The 25,017-nt window shown below is 38.6% G+C and overlaps 1 protein-coding gene across 3 annotated transcripts in view; it reads right to left on the bottom strand.

Annotated features, from left to right (window-relative positions):
* The window catches only part of B3GLCT (beta 3-glucosyltransferase), a 45,779-nt gene extending 22,076 nt beyond the window's left edge, over positions 1-23,703 (bottom strand). For 2 of the 3 annotated variants that reach the window (XM_026790738.2, XM_074535301.1), the window contains exons 1-4: positions 23,475-23,703; positions 15,539-15,600; positions 13,229-13,268; positions 10,191-10,300 (exon numbers count right to left, since the gene is read on the bottom strand). In XM_026790738.2, coding sequence (XP_026646539.1) covers positions 10,191-10,300; positions 13,229-13,268; positions 15,539-15,600; positions 23,475-23,562 — 300 coding nt within the window. In that variant the 5' untranslated portion in view covers positions 23,563-23,703. The remainder of the gene's footprint in view (positions 1-10,190; positions 10,301-13,228; positions 13,269-15,538; positions 15,601-23,474) is intronic. The other variant, XM_026790739.2, reaches the window with a different exon arrangement.
* Positions 23,704-25,017: the final 1,314 nt, after the last annotated feature.

Raw genomic sequence — 25,017 nt, 5'->3', positions numbered from 1 at the left:
TTGCCATCATGGCCTGCTCTGATCACTGCAGTCTGTCCTGTCTTCTCCTTAAATTCCATTTCTCTTCTATTAGCAGGGTGCCCCATGGCAGGAAGGAAATGATGAATCTGACTTCATGCTCTTAGAAGGCTAATTTATTATTTTATGATACTAGAATGTATTAAAGAATACTCAACTAAACTACACTAAAGAATACAAAGATGATACAGACAGAAGGATAGAAAGATACTAAAGAAAAACTTGTGACTCTTTCCAGAGCCTTGAAACAGCTAGACCCTGATTGATCTTTAAGTCAAGACAATTCACATGAAACCAATGAAATAACCATCTGTTGGATAAACAATCTCCAACCACATTCCAAAGCAGCAAAACACAGGAGAAGCAAATGAGATAATATTGTTTTCCTTTTTCTCTGAGACTTCTCAGGAGAAGAATCCTAGGCAAACAGATTTTTCTCAGGACTTCCCAGGAGAAGAATCCTAGGTAAACAGATTTTTCCAGAAAATATGATGGTGACACATTTCTAATTCCTGGGCAGGAGGCTTTGTGTGTCTGTATTTGGAGGTCTGTGTTCCCACAACCAGAGAAAGGACCATGAGTTGTAGGGGCGCACCTGTCTCTCCAGACCCTAATCCTTTTCTGTTTACAGCTTGCAAGTGCCAAACATTCCTGCTTGATGAATGCTTTTTGTGAATGATGCCATTACCATAAAATTCACACTTGAACACAAAAATAATTTCTTTTCTAAGAAAAGCGCTAAGATAAACTTTGCACTATTTGTTGACCCTTACAAGTTCAAATCCTTTTTAAGGGCAGTTAAGCACAGCATCTAGAAATACATAAAACCTCCAAATTTCATATACTAAAAAAAACCCAAAAACTCTACTGCTCTAAAGAATAACTGTGTCTCTCAGGAGTGCATTAACCTTAATAAAAATAAGGATTTATGCTATTGGAATGACCCAAATTGAAAAGAAACATTGAATGCCAAAACTCCAATTTGTAACAAGATATTCACCTGCATCTCAGAAATCAGCATTTCTGATTTATGGTTCTAGTTCAAACTAACCTAACAAATATGTTTCTGCTTGTTTTCAATTTACTGAAAAACCAGAAGTTCAGAGCTTTTAGTGGAAGTGGCAAATCTTAGTCATGGTATTCTCAATACCTTTTATTTCACTAAAATGTGAAAATGGTAAAATTTACTTGGGTAGAGTTTTATCCCTATTGATTTTATTTACTTAGAATTATTTATTTAGTTATATTTTTAGGATAAGTTTATGGTAAAACCACAAAATTATGCTTACTTAAGGGGCCGTAGATAGGAAGATAAAAGGGAAGACCTCTGTCTTTACAAGAACATTTATTTTTACACACATAAAAAACCTGCTAGTATTTGTAGGAAGCATGTATTTCATGTACAAAAGACAAAGAAAATAGTAGTTAATAATAATATAATCAGTGTCTCTATCACTCTGAAGGCTGAAACTGGATTAATTTTAGATAAAAGCAGCATTTACCCATGCAAAAGATTTAAGTAAATTACATAATCTAAGTAGCTGTACCATTATGCTCTATTTCCTTTGTGCAGAGCAAAGAAATGATGATAAAGAAAAAGCACTCTCTCTTGAGCTAATCCAATACTCTTACAAGGTATCTTTTCTCTCTGACATTCTCATAAACCTGCTCTCTTTCTCTACCCAACTTCCTCTAAAACATGAAAATACATGTCTTGCAGGATCCTTTCCTTCCACTCACCTCTAACCATGCATTAATTCTAATTTAGTAAAGGAGATGCTTAAAACACACTTTATAGGTCTAAAACAGCCACTTTCAAAAACACAGGAGCATTTCTGCTGCTTTTTCTTTCTCGTTTCGACTCTGAACCTAGTGGAACTGGGCTGACCTATTCATTTTATTTATTCCATCTTCAGTACAAGGACAGAACAAAAGAGAAAAATGTATCTGGTGTCAGCTTTGAGGAGTGGAAGGGCACATGCTGTCAAGGTAATGAAATGTAACTTGCACACTGTGCCTATCTCATAAAACTCTCCTACAAATGCATCCACAGCCTGTACTGCATTCACTGGTTATTCTAGCTTGAAACTGTTGTTTCCACAGTTTCAAAACACGTCTTCACGCATACCAACATTCTACATATGACACAAATAAAGTATCTTATAATCTAAATAACTTAATTGAAACACTTTTTGAAGACTGAGAAACTACTCTCCCCACTTACACAACTGAGCTGAGTTTAAAGGGCAAAACCAAGACATGGAATTGCTGGTGGTCTGAAATACAGTGAGACATTTTTAATACCACCTACTCTATCAGCACAGTGAGATCAGCAATACCTGCCACAGATGACAATGGCAAACTTTACACAAATGAAAAACCAAGTGTGAATAAAGGGCTTAGATCCACGTTTTCAAGCCAATTCCAAAGATAGAGACTCACACAGCCTCATTTGTACCTTAAAATCATATAGTATTTTTTATGCAAGTTGAATTATCAATATGCTAATGACACAATCCATTTCACACTAAATCATCAAGAGAACTCTGGTTTTTAAATCTAAATATTTAAAGTTCTCTTCATGAACATGAAAAAAAACTTGGAGGACTAGCATATCCAATAAAGAAAAGGTAATTCAGAATAAAAGAATTAAGAAGTAAGTAAGAGAATTGTTAACCTGAAACAAGTTTCTGTATTCTTTCTGCACTACATGGAATTTCATATCAACCTAACAAATCCTATATGAGAAATGTGCAATTTATAGAGAACAAACAGTACAGGGTAAAAACAAAAGGAAATGCTACAGTTTCATAGACTATGAGGCCAAAATGGGCTTCTGTATGCACCCAGGATGGCAGAGATCCACTCCAGCTAAAATGGGATTTCCAGGCTGGGTCACATCCTCTATGATCCTCTAGCAGAACTGTGTTTGCTTTGTTTTTCTACAAAGTAGCTCACTGAATTTCATCTAAGCATAACCAAACCTTGCCCTAAGTGAATTCTTTTGTGGGAACATGCTTTATTAGAACACAACTCACACTAGATCTTGCTCAGCACTATTAATTCTATGTCCCATGTGACATGATTTTGCAAGGTAGACATAGAAACAGATCCAGAACTGCAGTGAAATGCAAAACACGATGGTAATCAGTTCATTGTTATATTACTGAGTCACCTGAGCAGAGCAAAAAGCCATCTTGTAATACACTAGAGAAAAATAAAGTAGTGTGCAGGAATTTGCTCCTAATGAGTCCAGTTTGCTCATATCTGTAGATGTCTTGCATATATTATCTCTGTGCTTTGTGAGCTCATTAAACTGTCTTTTAAACTCCCCCCAGAGCTGAGGGGCAGGAGTGGGGACCTAAACCCTGAGCACTGCTGCTGAACTGCACAGCTCCAGACTCAGAAATGTCTACATACCCTTCAAGCACATAACAGCATTTTCCCTTCTCTCTTATCTTCTTTTCAGAAATCAATCCGAAGACACATTCAGAGCTAGCCTACCTTCTCAGCTTTCCCTTGGGAGGTTAAATAAGCCAAGCTCTTACAGTCATCTGTTATGACTACTTTGACAAAGCAGAGCTGTGGAATACATACTGAAGTCTCCCTACAGCTTTATTTTCAAAAACATGCCAATTCTGCAGACATCCTGAAGGATTTCTAAAAGAAAGTAATACCAATAGCAATAGTAAAAGAAAGTAATAGCAAATCTCCTACCTCTAAGCCCAGCGGGTCAGACAATTTACTGGGAACTTCCAGCTTCAAATATTGTACCAAACACTTAATCTTCTCTATATTCTAACAATTTCCTTAAATATTGAAAATTACAATACATGTTTAAATTATTTTTCATGTTTTAAAGACATAAATATCAGTTTTATCAGAGCTTCAAAGAATCCAAGAAAAAATACTATTTCAATAATCCCATTCAAATAAAACTCATGGATGATTTAAAGTACTATTATACATTAACACTGTAAAAGAACTTTGCTTCTGTTTAACACATCTGTTATTTAGGAGTTTCTCCAAAGTTGTCCAGTCCTTCTAATTTCCTGCTCTATTTCTTCCTTTAGGCCTCATTCATAGAATCCTAGAACAGTTTTGAGTTGGAAGGAACATTTAAAGCTCTAGTCCGGGCCCCTCCAGTGAGCAGAGACACCTTCAGCTACATCAGGTTACTCAGAACCCCAACCAAAATTATCTTAAATGTTCCAGGGATGGGATATCACCCACCTCTCTGGCAAACTGTCAGTGTTCCACCAACGTCGCTGTAAAAAAATCCTCCTTATGCTGAGTCTCAGTCTACTCTAATTTAAAAACTTCACCCTTTCCTTATTATTACAGGCTCTCTAAAAAGTCTGTTCCCCTCTTTCTTTATAAGCCCCCCTTAAGTACTGAAAGGCCATAATAAGGTGTAAAAAAATTCCCACAACAACAAAACCCATGATTCTAATAAGGCACGGTTTCTAATAATCTTTGCTCCTCAGGAAGTCCAAAGTAATAAAGTATAATGTAGTATTTTCCATTAGAGACAATTTCTACTTCTGTTCTACTCTCAGATGCCTGGTTATCATTTTAAAAAAGAACCAAGTTTTCATAATATGTTATGTGTAATTTCAGAGAGTTCAGTGAAAGGCCATAGCTTTCAAAAATCTCACAAATACCCTGCTTTCACAAATCAAGAGCAAAAAAAACCAAAGCAAGTACTGTGTGCAAAAAAAACAGAGCAAGTACTGGGTGCAAATTAACAAATCAGACCTTATTTTGTAACAAGACAAATAAAAAGGTGTGGAAAAAATCTGGAAAAGTTTTGAGTGCTTATTATAAATGCTACCACAGATGTGTATAATAAGACAGTAGCCTAGGATGACAACAACATATTGCAGTAAAGTGCCATTTTTTTGCTCTTCACTTGAGTGAATAAAAAGCAGTGAGGAATACTTTCTCCACAGCTCACAGTTTACAAGAATTCTAAATAAATGCAATCATGCAAAAGACAGATGTGTGGTATACAGTACATAGCTATTAGTCATGAAAGCCAATATTAAAGATGAACCACTATAATTATGTTGCCTGGTCCAAGTAAGGGCTTTGTTTAGAATGGGTTTAAGATAGGATTTTAGTATTGTAGTTGATAATATTCATGTGTAAAGTGAGTTTTTACTTAAAAGCAAAATCTTTGTCAATTGCAACTGGCGCATAAAAACACTTCAGGTTGGATATGAGGACAGATTTCTTCACTGAAAGAGTGATTAAGCATTGGAACAAGCTTCCCAGGGCAGTGGTGGAGTCACCATCCCCAGAAGTATTCTAAAAATTGAGCAGATGTGGCACTTCCTGATATGGTTTAGTGGGTGTGGTGGTATTCAAAGACTTGATGATTTGGAGATCTTTTTCAACCTTAATGATTCTATGATTCAAGCAATGAAATTAAGCAATTTATGGGGTTCAGATGCTTCTTTAAATATCAGCAAGATTAGCAGTATAAGTAGATTTATATTCATGGAAAGCCTGAAGCATCTTTCACTGACAGCAAGATTGAGACAGTGGTCTCCCAAGCTCAATCAGTGTGATCCATGGGGGAGCAGGTCCCTTCCCCACAACAGTAAATCTAATGTACCTGTTTTAACTGGGAAGAAGAGAAGGAACAAGAAAGCAGAAAAAAAACTTCCACAAGGCAAGAAATTTGGTGAATGCATTTGAAGTACCAGTATAGATGCTCAGGAGAATATACAAGAACAAAACAACTGTCACTAGGTAATGATTTTGTTCTGATGATTTAGTAATTCAAGTCTCTCATATACTTGAGCATTTTATTCAAAGATGACTGAACAATTTTAATACAGCCAACAGCAGTGGAGGAGGAAGCAATCTCTTATTCTTTATAGCAATCTCTCATTCTTTACTAGGAAAAGAAATACCTCAGTAAAATGGGTATGTTAAAATCCTATTAAGTATGCAGAAATTGCTGCTGAAGGGGCTAAGAGAGACACTTAGCCTAAAGCACTTTAAACTTCTGAATTTCTTGTTTATATTTTGCCCTGACATGTCAAGACATCTCTGTGAGGTGACAGGTCAATTTTCTGCATTAAAAAAGTGAAGGAAGCTACCACACATTTGATTGGTAAAAGCAGTGATATAAAAATGGTCTATGATGTGCAAGGCAGGGCTGAAGGCAGCCCACTCATCACTGCTAAAACATTTAAAAGATCTCATTAGTGCAGAATTATCTGACTGCTACAAATTCCTTCAAATCTGCTCAGCATCCATTAGAGGAAAACGATCCTGTTCACCTTCCAGCACAAAGTGTAGGTAACTTTTACAGTTCCAACAGCTAATGAGCAAGGCATCAATTCTGCTGATAACAAAGCCTAGGAATTGTCAAAAGGATGCCAGTACCTTTGCAGAATGAGAAGCAAGGGCATATTAAAAAGTCAAAGATCAAACAATTAAAACAGAAAACTAGGAGAACAGCTGGAGGAAAGCAAAGATAAAACAAAAGTCACTCAAATGTGTAAAGCCCTGCAAGCTGACCTTGAAGAGATTTAAGACAACTCTGAAATACATTTTCCAAACTAAGCAGTATCTTTTGTACAGTTTTCCTGGACCACTTTCAAAAGGTTTTATTTTGAATGCACCTCACCTTTCCACAGAACAGAGTTTAGAAGCATTTCACAACAGGAGCACCCAAATACAGAAACCCCAGAATGAGCAGTTGCACTTTAAAATGCAAATCCTAAAAGGAATGAAGCATTACAAAGAAAAACAAAGAAAAGTGACCAAGAGCATACTGATACTAGGCAATGTATGCAAACAGAATAAATAACACAACATAAAACAAACACAGGTGCTAACGTGGATAAAAAAGTAGAAATATGAACTTCATACACCAACCACTTAAATGAACACTCTTATTAGGGTTTTATACTGCAAGCTCTCCCCACATAATAAAAGTGTAGTTTTATGGACAGATTTGGAAAATAAATGTAAATATTAAAATTGTGGATGATGTTGCAAACAAAAGAATGAACAAATTCTTGTAGAAAAAAAAATAAAGTTGTTGCTAGGAAGGAAATAAAGGGCACACTATTGCCTTATACAAAAAAACAACGGGAATCAATCTACTAATACTGAGAAATTTTGATGTTAAAACATGCCTGTTTTAATTTTAAAAATAGGGTTGATCTTGATATAGTGGAAAATCTTGCCATGAAGAAAAACTATTGCAGACATGGAGATGGAGGGGCAGGTCAGAATGTAGCCCAACACCTTACTTAAATATAATCTGTTAAACCTTGTTAAAACTGCAGGACCAAAACATGGATTGCCTGATCAGTCTCGGCTGGAAAGAGGCTTCCATGAAATGGGAAGCCATTACAGGAGGGAGAGAAGTAAACAGGATTTTCATACTAAAATCCTGAATTTGAGCAAGTAACTGAAAATTGAAGCAAGAGGTATATTACAGATTGCATTGAATTTATGGCATTAATTTTGGAAAGTGTCAAGCAAAATATGTAAATATACAAATCTTCATCATTTATCTAAAAATAACTCAGTTGCCTTGAAAAAGAAGCTCTTCCACTAAATCCTATAACCACAACACTATTGATAGGACCCCATTTGATCTTTAGACTTTTCAGGAAAATTATAGTTTTTTGAATTGGCCAAGGGTGTTCAATGCAAGAACCCTGCAGGACCCAAAGCAAAAAAAATCTCCTACTCTACTAGACCAGTTTTCATAGGGAAATATACAGATTTTGTCTTCTAAACAGTGTCACAATCACAGGCAATTAAAAACCACTGAGTGCACCCAAACTGGTAACTTTTCAAAAACTTTATTTTACCTCTTTTCTCATTTGGAAAGTAATAGCAAAAAAGTAATCCTGATTTTGAATTTTTTAGACAGAAAGGGCATAGTCCAAAACATTACCATTTTACACTCCCAACAGTCTCCTTATTCTTATTTGGTGCTTCTTACGAAGGTCTAATTTACAGAGGTTAAATGTTCCATAATCTCAGAAAATTAAGAAGATTGGTAGAAACTGAACTGAATTTTTGCCATTGCTGAATTCTAACTGAAGTTTGGCTAATATTTAATAAATCGCCATGGAAAATATTTTTGAGCAAGAACAAAATACTGACATCTACTGGTGACCAGAATTACAGATTGTTTCACTTTAAAAAAATGTTTTAAGTGCACCATAAAAGAAAATAAATGGGCAAATTACTTGTTAAGATTAACGACAGTTACTTAATCCATTTTGAAGTGAGGCATATGTGCTGGTTTAATTCCAGTTGGATTCCATTTCTCATTTCAGACTAGCAGAAAATAACTAATGACTAACTTATGGACTAAACATCTATTGTTTGGGCCTATAACAACAGAGGAGTGAACCTGATGATTCAGTCTTTTGTTTTCATACAGCAGTTGTCTTTGAAAACACAAGGATTTTACTTTTTTTGCCTGAAACTAATAATTTCATTTGTATTCTCTGCAGTGAAAAATGCCAACTTCAATATTGATATGCAGGATAGCAGAGATGATCTGCCCCATGTCCACAATCAGCATTGCTGGGGAGTGTCTCACAGTGGCATTGTGAGTTGACCAAAACAATGAAGATGCACCAAGAACCTGCTGATTATGCCTGTTTATTTTTTCCTATACACTGATGGCTCTCTCTTTTCCCAAATTTCAGATATGAGATTATTGGTGGGATTTCCATCACTGCTTCTCTTAAGACACCACGACTGCTGTACAAGAGGCAACTGTTAATACTGGAAAAGCATCACCATCTCAGCATTTCCATAAAGTCATCTTCTCAAATAGGCAATAAAGGTTTTTAGAAGCCAGGTCAGTTTCAAGTACAACTCTGATTACAAAATGATTTCACTTCTTTCCCACAAAACATGCTTATATTCCAGCCCCACTGAAACCATTTGTACTTCTACTTACTGAACTTTTTATTACTCATATTCTGCAACATCAATTACAGAACTCAACTAAAATCCTTGGGTTTAACAACTGACACCATAATCCTCTCTGCACACATTGGATCTGAACACTTGCCTCAATTCCGCAGAGGACTCTGAAAAAGCAGAACTCTGCAGAACAAAGGCTGTTCACATTACTGATTTCATTAAGGGATTAAAAATTGCATTTAGAATGGATTTAATTACAACAGGTTTGATAAGCTTGGATAAATGAAGCCTAAAACATCCAGCAATCTGATTTAGGCACTACAAGACTAATGTACATAAGACAATTTACATCAGATTTCTTTTTCCTTTAAAACAAAGAACATGGAAATGAAAAATAGGTCAAATAACCTCACAGGAAGCTATTTCATATGAGGGGATGTATGCCACTCAATTTTTTCTTTATTTTATAAAACACAAAGAAAATAAAGCATTGTTTATGCACACTGAACTTTCAGAGTAAGTTTCTTAAAAACCTCTTTTCTCTAGAGTTATGCTTTAGAAATCAAATTTCCCATTCAAATGTGAAGTACAACAAGCAGCTCCCAGGTCAGTGTGACCCAGCAGCAGGTCAAGGGGAGAGTGCTCAGTCTGCAGAGGGGTGGCAGAGGAACAAGGAATAGTTAGGGAAGGCACTGCATCATGCAGGGACAGGGTAAAGAGAGGTGTGGAGGACTGCTGCTGCAGGAAGTGGGAATCCTGCCTTAGGAATTTCATGTCCATACACATTTCCATTCTACTGCCATCATGTCACAACCGTGCAATGGAATTCTGACAAAAATCCACCTTACAGCACATTCACTGGCTCTATTAAAATACTCAATGAAAATTATTCCAACTAATAATTAAATTGTTATGGTTTTCACTTCATAAAGAATGCAGCTTTTTTCTTTGCAAACACACTACAGTCATATTGATAAATTGCCTTCTTCGTCTTTCTTATCACTTTTGCATCAAATGCCATCCAAACAAAAACAGCTGTTACACAAAAAGGTGGATAGTTGAAATTAAAGTAGTGATAAATCACAGTGTACAATAAGTAAATAACCACTGCAATAGTTTTCTATAAGCACACAAAAAGCAATTAGAAAAGAAATAGAATGGATTTGAAAAAAGGCACAACAAACCCCAATATTTTTAGTAAAATGCAGCAACAGAATATATAACAAGGTGTACTTAATATTACCATAACTTACCTTTCCAAGATCTACAGCCTGTTTCAAAATATCTCTTTTTAGATCTTCTGCTCTCTTGGAATGAAAAGAATTACTTTGACTCTGGATGACAAATACAATTCCTTTTAATTCTGCAAGCAAGCAAATAAGAAGATTTAAAGATAAAAAATTATTTTCTGATTTGCTCCAAAGCTAGTGAGAACCCAGGTGTATGTAGGAATCTATTACATAGTAAGCTATTCCTTTAATTATATAAATATTTCATGAAACAGTAAAAAGGCATTACTTAACACCCACACATAAAAATCCAAACCAGCCCATTACCAGATTCATTTAAAAAGAGCATGGCACGACTGGAAGATGTGCAGCAGTTTATCAGCAGCCACATTCATGAGGTTGCTTCTTCTCCAATACACCAGCACTCCTTGTCACCAGAGTTAAAATGTGTTTGTCACAGACCAGCATCTCCCCTCACCAGGAAACACATGAACATGAAACAGAAAAGCTGCTTCCCAAACAAAGAGTTTAAAACCCCGCCCAGAAACAAATATCAGGTGGAGAGACACACACACACAAGAACACTGAGCTGATACTCTTATCTAATATGATAGCACTAATACCTCACACGTGTCTTCACAGGGTTTAAAGGCATCATAATTAAAAACTTTAAACAGGACAGAAGACTGAGAGAAATTTAAAAGAAAATAGTGAAGCAGCTTTGCAAACATTAATGGATTATAAAAGTGCCTATTGTAAAATACAAGCAGATGATGAAGCAGGTAGCCAAATTTTCTTGATAATAGGAGATAAAATAATCCCTCAATACTTGGAAATCTTAGAAAACAGGAAGATATGACCTCATTCAGAAGCAGAGCACAGCTGACAACAACAGAGGATGAGATGATAAAAGGAAGAGGACGAATGCCTTTTCCAGAACTCTTACCAAGTTTGATCTATGCTGTTTAACCCACTCAAGACATTAACCAAGCATCAATCAATGAGGAGAATTGCTTGGTCACAAAAGGCTGAACTAATGCCCAGGAGATCTGTACAGAATGTTGAAAATTGTGGGGAGGGAACAAAGTTCACCAAAAAAAAAAAAAAAAAAAAGGAAAAAGAAAGAAAAGGAAGAAGGAAAGTCCAAAGAAGGACTTTCAAGTAATCACAAGGAAAAAGAGTAAAATTGAGCCCATGAAGAAGGATCTCAAGGAAAACATTGAGAAAAGAAAGAGTAGTAACCACAAATATTGCACTAAGCTTATGAGAAGATTGCTATGTCCAACACCTGAGAATTGATTACATTGCTTTGGTGCTTTGAACAGTTATTTGTTAATTTAGACCTGTGACAGCTCAAAGCTGCAGTTAGATGGTTTTCTACTTTTCCTTCAATATTATTTTCCATCAATTTATTAGCTTATTCATCAAGACAATTGTCAAATAGTATGAAGTTTCTGGTGATATATTACAGAGGTGGAAAAAGCATTGGTTTAGATATCAGTACTCATTTCACATTTTTCCTACACAGTGTAGGAATCAACAGTGTTCATGGTCTGAACCACCAAACAAACTGCTTAAAAATCCCATGCATAATAAAAACTTCTGAATAGCAACTAATTGCTACCTAGCAAGATCTTTGCTAGATTTCCTGTGCAAAAATTAAAATCTGTGTGAAAACTGTAACTACACTTTGTTGATGCTAATGAGAGTCAAAGGGCTAAATCTACATGCACAACTCCAAAAACACCTACAGAGACAAAAAGCAAACACTACCTTGTTTTTAGTAATTGCTGTTTTAGTACCAATATATTTACATATATGGAAGCATCCGAACTATACTTACTTTCACTTATGGTACATTTAACAACACCTGTGATATTCTACAACAGCATACTTTCTAGGAGTGAGATAAAACCTACTTTGATGCCTAAATCAAATGGAAATAGTTTCCTGTGCTATAGGTAGTTTAAAGTACTTAATAAAAAGACATATTCAATGTATGAAAATGTCAACAGAGAATAGTTACAATATTGAACATCTCAATTGTTTCCCAAACTGAGAAACACCCAATGAAGCAAAAGAAAGAACAGTCTTTTGAAAGATTAATTTCCAAAAGTGCTACTGATCTGTATATAACAGTTCCAAAGAGAAGAATGAAATATCAGAGGAACTAAGAGCCCTCAAGAACTACATTCTGTTTCAAGCCCTTACATTTTACCTATAGAAATGGGTTAAAGACCTAAAAAACAAAAAACAATCCGAAAAACAAACCTCAAACCAAAATAACTTTATTACGAAGAGGCAAAAAAAAATGATGTATTGCATCAGACCAGCAGTCCATCTAATTCACCACATTTTTTTAACAGTAGTAATAGGAAAGAAACCACAAAACCTTCACTTTCTCCAGTGCTCCTCATACCCTCACAGCATTGACAAATATTACATTAGGAAATGCCAGAAGACAGTCATAATTAAGCTGGGTCCTTTTAGAACAGGCAGAGCCAAGTCCTGAGGGTTTAGCAGAGTGAAAAGTCCACAGTTACAGTGCAGAGAATGCAAGTCAGGTCTGTTAACTTTTTGCCAGAAGAACATCAGACTGCTCTTCAGAGAAGGCAGGACCTTGCAGAATTTTTATTTTCATTATTTATCACTTGTCCAGCAGCAAGAAATGGTTTACCACTATTCTACCTATTAATGTTTGACGTGTTGCTTAAATACTTGCTTCTAGATATTACAAAGTAATTATATTTTGTTACAAGCAATTTACAATAACCTTAGTTATTACAAGTACAGTTAGAGCCCAGCAGAATGGTAAAATTCAGTTTCATCTTAAAGTGTTACAAGAACAGCTAAGTATCAAAAAATTTTATTTTAAACTATAGTGCACTATGAAAAGCAATTCATCCTTTTTACAGTGCAAGTGCACATGTTCACAGAAAACTTAATTACAAGAACTGCAAGTACAATTAAAGATTTAGAATTTTTAGAATTTTCTGTTTGATGAGACTACATGAACAAAGAAAAAAAAAAGTATTTGTGAAACAGCCCTATACTCTACTTACCTCTGCCTATTTTACTAATTGTTCTACTTTTTTCAGAGTTCTAGAAGAAAGAAAGAAAAAAAAACCAAGTAAGAATATACACAAAACCTCAAATATTTCTACAGAAGCACACGGGGAGTCACAGCACTCATCAGATTATAAATGTATACAAAGAGGTTTTAACTCAAAAACTAATATGAAAAATAAAGTAAAATGTTATTCATCATCAAGAATTGCAGGAGATACCCTATTTGCTTGCATACTATTACTTAGAAAATACAGTAAGAGTAAGAAAAGAGAAAATGCTTTTCCATTAATCAATTTATACCAGAGCTCTTTAAATTAGTACTAACAGTGTCTTTTTTTCTTTATTATGCATCTCCTGAGCACTAGGTTTGGAATATGGAGTTCTACAATAAAAACACACCTGTTCAGTGTGGGGAAAAAACCCAACACACTCTATTAATTTAATCTACTATCAAGCTTCTCCCAAAACTAAAGGAATCTATCAATTCTAGCCATCAAATCTATCTTCTGACAATTCTTAAAGGAAGACTCAAATGCAATTCATATCAAGACAAATATCAACAGGTTGTAGCACATAACTCCACTGGAATTTACTCAGGTATGGCAAACATCAGGTATCTCTGCACTGCCTTAGAAAGTTGTAGGAAGGAAAACAGAGCCTTCATTTGTTGCACAATTTATCCCAGGTGACAGCACCCCAGTGCTTTGGTTTGTGCACATGAGAATCAAACTCATCTTTACTAATTGCATAAGAATATTGTAAGACCTACCTTGGTTCCAGTGTTTTAAGACTTTCAGATAGAAATGCCATACATTTCCTCAGTAATAAGCTCATACATGTTTTCCTACCCTTGAGACAAGTTCTATTTCTAAATACTGAGCCCTCTTCCTTTTTTTAAATATCAGATGTATGCAATCCTTTTAGCTTTACTTGCATCAGATGATCTTTCCTCTGACTTTTACACTGAAATGAATAAGCTCCAACTTCCCTGGTAGCCATCTGTAAAACCTTTCCAAAAATTACTGCAACTGCATCCATTCTTATGATCCTTTTACTGCTGCCTGGGTCAAAAAAGTTTAAAAGATGTGTTATAATATTAACTTATTTTGATATCTATATACAACACTGCTGTTATATAGCAAAGCTAACATTCAAAGCTAACCTGTATCAGAAAAAACACAGGAAAATTGATTTTCTATGCAAACAAAAATCTTTGTGTTTTGTGGTACACTGTGTGAAGAATAAGCCATATTTAAAATTACTTTTATTAAAACACAAAACACATGTTGCCTGTTATAGTCCTGTTAATATTTTTTTTTTAAGGATAAAAAGGTATTTTGGCCTGAAGAGGTCTAGGAAGCACCTCTGATCTCGTCTGAGGGGAGGTTTTGAAACTCTAAAATATTAGGAAAGCCTTCATAAATTGTTTCCTATATAAGAAGGTAACAGCTGGATTGAGACAGTAATGGAATTTAACAAACAGCAATCTATCAGTAATGACAACAGAATGACAACAGAGTCTCCCAGACACTGTGGCAGATCAGCAGTTTGCAATAGGGATATTTTTCACCTAGAAAAATTACTGTAGTTACAGCACTCATCATCAAAACCAAAAATTATTTCGAAATATATACTTCTGACTATACTGCTATTGCACTTGAGATGTCAAAATCACTAGATCTAAATGGCAGCTATAGATTCTAACTATTGATTCATTCCAGTTTTTTTTATTTTCCTCCCTTACATTTCTTTTATACACACACAGATATCTGTTACAAATGTGTACTCCTATAAAAATGGTAGTCAGAAGTCTGTGAAAGGACATGCATGCACACACACCTAACACTCAGGATGCAATTCAAAGCTAGGGCTAGCACTGACCATTAGATCTCCTCATGTGGTTAATTTGAAATTTCATACACGAGCTTTGCTTGAGCCGTGACCTGAGTGGCAATATGTAAAAATGCTAATTTGGCAGAGAGTCAGCCATTTCCCTCTCCATGTATTCTATATTTAACAAAACCAAGAAGGAAGGAAAATGAATTAATTTGAATTAATAAAGTTTATATACTCAAAAACTTGGAATTAATAACGGTTATATACTCATAAACTTTTCTCAACAGCAATAGCACTAAGAACTTATATGACCTAGAACAGAAAGGCAACACATGAAATTTGGTACTACTGAAGTCAATAATTAAAATAATCAATGCCACAGATTTTAGGCTTTTTGCTAAGGCCTACTCCAGTTTATTTTATAATGTCTGTAAAATGTTCCTGCTCTAGCAACTAAAATTTATTACCTGCAGCACTGGAAGTTCAGTCTCATCTTCTGTACCTTCAGAAACTACACTTACAGCAAAAGCTGAAAGAAAAAACAGACTTCTTTCGTATTACAGGAGCTCACTTTCACAACTGATAAAGTTCTGCAGCAAAAAAAAAAAAAAAACTAACCTCCCTCTCTCCCCCATCATTTAGGTAGATTTTTCACATTAAATCATACTGTATTTGTAATAATCTTTGTGAACATGAGAGTCTCTTCTCATAGAATTTATACATTTGCTGCCTGACAAGTCCCACACCATCCCTGGAAAAAATCACTCTGATATGAAGCCAATTTTTCTTGGCTTCAAGGCAAATAAGTCCGTTATAAAAATAAAATCTGTTCACTCCAGTAGCTCACTTGGTAACAGCCTGATGTGCTACCACACGGGAGACCTGCAGTGCACTGGTTTTTAGGTTAAAGTTTGGATTACCAAAGCTTCTCTTGGAACTACAGAAACTTACAGCGGCTGACAGAAATTTCTATCAAAAGTGAAGATGCCCATCACAGACTTTAAATGCCACCTTTAAACAACATTCTAACTTGAAAAGGTATGAGACCCAAATAAATGTTTACAAAAAGAACAGAGACCCCACAGAACTAATCTGCGCAGAAGTAGCTTTGTCTTAAACGATTTATAGTGACGCCACCCTTTGCTTACATTTCTGGTTTGTATTAGAAAAGGTAATCATAAAATGGGTTCTGGTGCTACTTTTTTTGTTGTTGATGTAGTCACCTAATTTGTCACAGCCTGCTCATTTGTAAAAGTAGTTCCATTTAACATAAGAAAGCCTTGCTAAGATTCTTCTTAAGAAATCCTTTTCTTAAAAGCACTAAAGAGATGCAAATGAAAGCAAATTGTTACAATTTGGAAGGAATTCAAGACACTATTCTTCATGGTCAAATTGATGGCTTTCTTAAAAACTGGGGCAGAAAACAGATTCAACTGGATTGTCTCACGACAAATTTAAATTATTTATTGCTTGAAATTGACTTCAGAGCAAATTGTTAGCCATTACCATTCCCCTGATGCACTAGAAACCTACACTACAGGACAGCAAGACAAGATTGTCCTGGGTCTAGGGTGCCCCATCTCTGAACATCTACATCCTTATGCTCTTCCAGGTGGAGATCAAATTTCATCAAGTGTCCAGGAGCTGAGGTTCACAGTGACATCTCAGGTCCTGATTACCCTGCATCTCAAACCACACAGCTAGATCCAGACATCCCAAAAATCATCCTAACACAGCAGACTCATGGTGGTCATAAATCAGAATCACAGAATATTCTAACTTGGAAGGGACCCACAACTCTCAAAGGAATGGCCAGTACAGGGACTGAATCCATGTTATGAGCACCAGGAACCAACCAACTGAGCAAACCTCAAGGTCATTTTCCTCCTTGCCTCCCAATATAGCAGTATTTACAGATTCAGAAAAGGAATAACTTCCCCTACACAAACCAGATCCATACCTTCTCTTGGCACAATTCTAATTATAAGATTAACACATAACATCCTTATTCCAGGAAATGTATTAATTATGTAGCATTAACCTGAAGAAGTGTCACGTCATAAATTCAGCTTATTCACAAGCCTATTTTCAGTTTTTAAACTGTGCACCTGAGGAATGACACATGAAACCTAAGACAACTGTGACTGACAAGAGATGCTGCCTCTGTCACCACAGTGCATTCAATAACCCATGCACACTGCTCCTAAGCTTTATAAAATATTAACACACATGATCCTTCAAACAAATCAAACAATAATCAGATCACCTATTTCACACCACATCTTTGAGAGCACAGATAAAGCTCTTCAGGGAATTAATTAAACAACCTATTCATCCTGGTATTACAGAACCAAAGATTTGTTGAGGTTGGAAAGGATCCCTAATGGTCATTTAGTTCAACCCTCCAGAACTGGATCCTCAAGACCTAACTTGTCTAGTTAGGTTTTGATTATTTCCTACAACAGACTGCATAAACTCTCTGAGCAACCTCTTCCAGTGGTCATTCTTCGATTAAAAAAAAAAAAAAAAAACCCAAACAACAAAATAAACAAAAAACAAAGAAAGAAGTAATCATGTTCAAACAAAATTTCCTGTATTTCAATTTGTGTAAACTGATTCATGTCCTGTTAAGTACCACACTCTGGCTCTGTCTTCTTTATTGCATCCCACCAGGTATTTACATATTGGAACTTCTCCTTGAACCTTTTTTCTCCAAGCTAAACAGCCTCAGCTCCTTCAGCCTCTCCTTGTCATCTATTAATGATGTTCATGGTCCTTTGCAGGACTCACTCCAGTATGTCCATGTCTCTCTTGTACTGGAGAGCCCAGATGTGGATGCAGCACCCCAGATGTGTCACACCAGTGCTGAGCAGACAGGAGGGGTCACCTCCCTTGCCCTGCTGCCAACTCTTCCCCCTGCAGCAGCCCCTCACAATGGCACAATGGCACACTACTGGTGCATGAGCAGTTTGCTGCATGCCTGGACTCTCAAGTCCGTCCCTGCAAAGTTGTTTCCCAGACAATGTGCCCCCCATGTGCAATGCAGCATGGAGTGCCTCCTTGTCAGGGCTGGGCTTTGTATTTCCCTTCACTGAACCCAGTTTCCCAAGTCTCCTGTCTGCCCGCTTCTCCAGCCTGCTGAGCTCCCTCTGAATGGCAGCACCACTAGCTGGTACATCAACTCCCCCTGCACATTGTGTATCCTCTGCAAATTCCCTGAGGGTGCACATCCCGTTGTCATTAATGAAAGGTTAAACACTACTGGAGCCACCATGCTGCTCATCAGAGCCCGTGAGCCCAAGTCAGACAGCTTTCTGTCCACTTCACTGTCCAAAAATATGGTCCATACTTCCATCAGTTTGTTGTGACATTACAGGAGACAGGATTGAGCTCAAACTCCTTGCTGAAGTTGAGATGAACAACACCCATGTGTGTTTTCCCCACATTCATGAAGGCAGCCATGTCATCACAGAAGTCCTTTGGGTTGGTTAAACATGACTGTCCATTCATAAAAACATGGTGACTTCTCCCAGTCACCCTCTTGTCCTTCACATGTTTGTCTTGTCCTTCCTTGTTTGGCAGTGATACTGAGTATTATTTTCTCCACCACCTCCCCAGAGACTGAGGTACAACTAGCCAACTTATCCTTGCCCTCCTAGAAGACTAGGGCAATGTTCTTCTAGTCCTGAGGAATCTCCCCCAGTCACCATCACCTTTCAAAGATTATCAAGTCTTGCACTGACATCAAACTCCACCAGCACTTGTATGAGCCTGCCATCAGGTCCTGTGGACTTCTGCATGTCCAGTTTGTTTAAATGTTCCCTAAACCAGTCCTCCCCCAGTGAGAGTACTCCAGACTTTCTCAGTGGCCTGGGTTTGCTGAAGGTGAGTCTTAATAATATCGATCAAGGCAAAGAAGGTTCCATGTTCCTTGCCCTCTTTCATGTCCTTCTTTTAACCCTTCCTCCATTCACAAGAAGGCCCATTATTATTTTCCCTAGTCTCCTTTTTGCTGATACACCTGAAGGAGCCCTTTTTCTTATATTTCACAAGTTGAATCTCTCACCAGGTTCAACTCCTGGTGGGCCCTGGCTTTCCTAATGGCATACCTGCACTCTCAGACAGTGTCTCCATGTTACCTGACTGTATTTCCATCTCTTGTGCACTTCCTTTTTTATGTTTGAGCTTTGTCAGGAGCTCCTGTTTGTGCATGTGGGCCTCCTGCCATCTTTGCCTGCCTTCCTGCATGTGGGGATGGATCATTGTTGTAGAAGAGCCTTGAAAACCAACCAGCTCTGACTCTGTCACACAGTGCAATTTCAACACTCACACATATAATTTATCCAACAAACCAATACAGGCAATGAATGCTAAAGTCCCTTGCTATATCATTATTCTTATTCCCTGTGACTTCACTAAGGCAGCTTCCCCTCCTTTTTCAACAATTAAACACATTAAAATGACTTGGTATCTTTTACATTAAGTATATCAGGAAGACTCTTTCCAGCTAATACATTTTAATAAGACAAGAACTGTTCAGACTATTTTTAAACTACTGAAGAACCATTCACAAAAGAGACTAACAGACCCCTGAAGACACCACCAAAAAAGCCTCAAGAGTTTTCACCCGACAGTAGTGAAGTTTTTCATGCACAGAGACTGTATGAATTTATCTTAGCAACACTCTTCCACCTGATTGGCAAATCTGTTTTGCACATCTAATTTGATAAAGCAGTCTTCAGCAGTCAGCTGTGGCCAAGACTCTTCTGGCTAAGCAACCTGTTCTCTCAGCATGGAAATAAATATCCTCTTCCAAGGATTTACTGGGAAAAGGGCAGCAGGAAAAGAACATGGTAAATTTATCTGGCCTACAACATATCAACAAAGGGATCACAGGGTAGGTAGAAAATACAGTGCCTTGGAACAAATGGACAACTCCAAGATTAATTCATTCACATACAATTCACTTTCAAGAGGTTTCTGAAAAAGATGTTCCCAGGAGTGGACCACTGATAGAAAAATTCTAACTCCAGATGCAGCTCATGGCTAGGTCACTTGTACAACACAGGCAGAAAGTATAAATTCTCTGTGAGAAGGACATATTTTTGTTGTGTGCAAGGCATACATGCACAAAGAAGGATGACCTATGTCTAGGAGCTATCAGATGCTACTATAACAAACCAGTAACTTTTCATGCCCAAACATCATTATTAATTCAGACAACTGTAATGGATTTCTTTCAGTATAACTCCCTAAAACACATATCAATCTCTGGAACTAGAGGTACCTTTGAAAAATCCAGAATTTCCCCAAGCCCCTTTTGTGTTTCCTAATACAAAGTAAGCATACCTCAGCTGGACTTGCCACAGACCACAGAGAAAATTCATTGCAGGAAGAAACTTACAAGCTGGTAAAAGTACAAGCCCTGTAGCTATCACAGTAACCAAAAGACCAGGGTGATTAACTATACAGTTTCTTGCAAACAAAGCTATCCAAAGCAGGAAAAAACCAGCAAGGCACCATCTTAAATGCAACTGTAATCTTGTATTTGCCACTTCATTATTTAATGCATTGTGTACTCTGAAGGTTGACACATGTTGTGCATTAACATTGTGTCATCTGGCACAAGCAGACAGAAGCAGAACCTGTCAATCACCAGTCCTCCCCTCCTTTTGCTAAATGGCCAAGAACTGAGGATAAGGAAAGAAATTTTAGACAGACTTTAAAGCTCTATATTACCACCAATCTTATCTTTATGTCTTTTGAGAGCATGACTAGAATCCACTGGAAAAGCTAGAAAACATTTTTGGATCCATTCAAAACCTGGACATGTAATATGAGAATTCCTGTTCAATTCTTATTTATTTTTGTCAATTGTTCCATTACTTCCATTAAAAGTCTAATAAGTAAATAGACTTGCTTATAGCACTAGAATGTAAAACTCAGCAGTTGTTTTTATTGTTCAGCAACCAAACTGCAGGAATATGTGCAGCATAGAAAAATGGATGTAAACACTGCAGCATTAAAACACAATACACTGTATAAATACATACAATTATACAAGGTCACATTTTATATGTAGAAGCAATCCTTTCTTTGGTAATACTCTTTCATGCATAAACAACTTCCAAATGTTTAAAATTATATGTCCTTGAAGTACCAGGGATGTTAAAACTGAGGAGTTAACTCTTTGCTTTCACAGACTAATCCACCTGAGACAGAAAAGCAATACTCCTGTTATATTCCTCTTTCACAGTCTGATTCAAGGTTGACTGACCCCAGTGTTGTTCCAATCACCTCGCTGAGCTGTGGGTCAGTTTCAATGAGCTACAAAGAAGTAACAATTCTATGACAATGTATGGCAAAACTGTGATAAAAAAAAACACTTCAAATAATGACAGCCAGTGATTACATTGTATGCAGTAGAGAAAACATTTAAAACAGCATTTCTTTACACTCCTCATAATAATTTAATGAAAGGCTATTTTTGTTTTGGTTGGGTTCCTTCCCCCTTACAAGTTTTCAAAGAACATAAGGTTATATGAATTGACATGATTGCAGACACAATCGGCACTGATATTGTCAGTCAAAGAGATGGGATCTTCCATTATGAGACAGCCTGTGAGCACTATAAATTAGTTCTGTGTATTTATATGCAAGTTTTTATAATATTTCTTCACTGTTGCCACCCTATCAGCATCAAAGACTCTGGTCTAGCCAGATAAGAATGTATTACAGATTCATCAGCACAAAATGGGGAGAGAGCAGGGGGAGGAGGAAGAGGAGAGGCTGATGCAAGCAAATTTGCAGCATCTGAAGCTTTTCATAAAATAAAAGCAACTACTTGTATTTCTTTACACAAATGGCACATATGGGAAGAAGGCAGCTGAAATCACCACTTTGAACCACTGGAATGGCTAAATGAGTGCTGTGTACATCACTGTCTTTATAAAAGGCAAGCAAAAACAGTAGAAGAAAAAGCATCATCATGATCCCTTCTGATTGCCTAGAAGTTAGTCCATACAAAATCATCTGAATACATTTTTCCATTCTGTAAGCTGCCACTTGCAAGCTGGAATTTATGAAATAACTACTGACAGACGAACTGTTTGCTTCTGTGGAAGGCAATTCCAATTATTTCTGTTTTCAAAGAACAAATTTATTATCCAGGCCATCTCAAAAGCATGGGATATTTGTGAAAGGACAGATCAGTAACAAAAATGGGTATTAAAAACCAAAAGAAAACCATGATACTGCAGAAAGCTTCTGGTGAATAAATCCCATACAAGGATTAATCAAGACCCGCAAACCAAGAACACAAGGGTTTCCATTTCTGCTTTCTACCTGCATGTAGGTAGGTATCTATGCATGTACAAAAAATACAGATAAGGGAAAAACTGAATCTGCTATTCTCTGACTGTGATTACAATCTGTTTGCCATCAGAAGTGCTATAGTACCTTACTGGAGCAAAACTACTCATCCTGGAAAGAATGAAATGCAGCTAAAGGAAGAGCTGTAGAGTATTAGCGCTCTCCAAAAACTAAGCTGTGTCTGTGAAAGGAAAAGTGTTTAGCAGAAGGAAAACCAAAATATCACAGTTTTACTTTGCTGGAAATGTGATTTATTGACACCAGTTTTCCCCTGCATGACTTTGATGTACAAGCCATAGTAGTGGCAGAGAATAAAATCCAAAGGCTCACAATAAGCTGACAGGGCTGTGCTGAAAAAGATGGAAACATTCAGGAATAGAAATAATGAGACGTAGAACAGATGTAAACATTTACTTCTGCCTCTTACACTCACGCCAACAGCTCCCAACTCCAGGAGCCTGTAGCAGCCCAGTCTCTGACATTCTAATAATCCTTCTCCTTTCATCTTCTGACCAGACACATGAAGAACATCTCTACTACACAGTAATGTATTTCCTTGCTCTCGGCTGGCATTTTGGGCGGGCGGTTTTACCTTTCCCCCCGCCCCGAGCAGAGCACCCCTTCCGTGCGGCGCAGTCACAAGCGCGAGTGCTCCGCGCTGGGCTCGGCAGCCCCGCGCAGCTGTTCCGGCTCCCAGGGCCGGTTTCCCGGAGCGGGCTGTCCCTGCCCGCACCCCTGGCCCCGCACGCCGCCCCGGGGGCGGGAGGCGCTCCCGGCGCTGCCCCCGCAGCCGGGGCCGCTCAGGGACCCCGCGCCGCCCGGCCGCGCTCCAGCCCGGATCGCCAACAAACTTCGGGAACGGGGCACCTCGGCTCTCCGCCCGCCGGGAAAAACAGCGGCGGCGGCGGCTCCGGCGCCACTTCGAGCTCTCCGTGCCCTCCTCCCTGCCATCCCCTCCTCGGAGGGGCCGAGCGTCCCGGGTCTCCTCCCTTCACCTCGCCATGGCGTCCCGGCCCGGCCCCCGCCACTCACCCCGGGCGCGGAGCGGCGGGAGAAGGAAGACGAGGTGCGCGCAGGCAGCGAAGAGGAGCCAGCGGCTGCAGCCGGGCTCCCGAGACATCTTGGCGGGGGCCGCGGAGCCGCACGGCGCGGTCGGTGGCGGAGGGCACGGTGCGCCCGGCTGCCCGCCTCTGCCGCAGGAGCGCGGGCGAGCGGCCTCCGGCTGGTGGCGGTGCCGCGGTCGCCGCCTGCCTGCCCGCCCTTCTCCTCCTGCTGCTGCTGGCGCTGCCGCCTTCCCGTTCCCTCCTCCCGGCAGGACCGGCCGCCAGCGCCGGCAGCGGGGGGAGGCGCTCGGCTGCCGCGGCGCCCTCTGGCGGCAGCAGCGGGACAGGCAGCGCCCCGCGCTCCCGCGGCTCCCGCGGCTCCCGCGCTCCCGGGGCGCTCGTACGGGACAGCCGCCGGGACCGGGAGTGAGCAACCTGCCCCAAACAAGCACAGTAAGCGCAGCTCTCCTTAGCCATTAATTCTTCTTAACCAGCCGTTGGAACGGGCTGCCAGGGAGGTGGTGGCATCACCGACTTTGGAGGTGCTTAATGAAAGACTGCCCTGGTGGGGTTGACATGGTGGTGTTCAGTCGTGGGTTGGACTCAATGATCTCAGAGGTCTCTTCCAACTTAATTGGCCCTGTTATTCTGTGAAATGTTACCCAGCACTCCAACAGGAACCTCATCCACCAAAGCAAGAGACCTAATTCATCTCTAGACCAGCCCTCACAAACCCTTACCCAAGAGAGCGCACGGCACCTTTGGATAGCCTTTCCTAAACTACCTGTGTGACCAGGAGCGTGGACATGGGGTGCAGCATGGAGTACAGGCATGGCACCTGGAGCACAGCCTTGGCACCGGAGACTCCACAGCTAAAATGACTCACCCTATTTGGCTAAAGACATGCAGACCTGGAGCTGCACAAAACTGGTTTTAGGGGCAGCACAGAAGAAAAAGTAGATTCTAACGTGCGTACATGTCATGATTCAGACAGTAAATTTAGATTTAACAGAGCCACAGACCAAAGAAGAAAGATCAAGAATGGGAAACCTTGCTAGTAAACAAAAAAATGACCCAACGTGAATCCTGGCACAAGGAAGAAGAAACCATACATGGGAATGTCAGATTAGTCCTAGTGAAGCACACCACATGTTAACAACTTGCTGTAAGTTCCCCCATATGCCCCAGAATTAAACTGCTGCCCTTCAGACCCAGAGAAGCCTCAAAAAGGCAAGCAGTGATAGGACCAGAAACTCAGCAGTGTGTAGAAAATTTTCAGTGCAATGATATTCTTTCTTTTTTCTGTAACAATTAGGTCTGTATTGATAATTATTAGAATTTCACATTTCAACTATAGTAGCAAGAAACAAAAAGTTCTTGACATATAAGGTGTGCTTCTTTGCTCTTAAACATGATTTTGAGTGTAACTCCTAGTGTCCCTATGTAACAATTCCTTTCATGCTGGCCACATGTAAACATGAATTCCAGCCAGGTCTATTTCTACACATTTTCCCATCAAATACTTTTCACAC

Source organism: Zonotrichia albicollis, chromosome 2 (assembly GCF_047830755.1).
Source record: "Zonotrichia albicollis isolate bZonAlb1 chromosome 2, bZonAlb1.hap1, whole genome shotgun sequence".
Classification (NCBI taxonomy): domain Eukaryota; kingdom Metazoa; phylum Chordata; class Aves; order Passeriformes; family Passerellidae; genus Zonotrichia; species Zonotrichia albicollis.
Note: the sequence above shows the minus strand (reverse complement) of the source record. Positions and strands in the feature narration are given on the sequence as shown.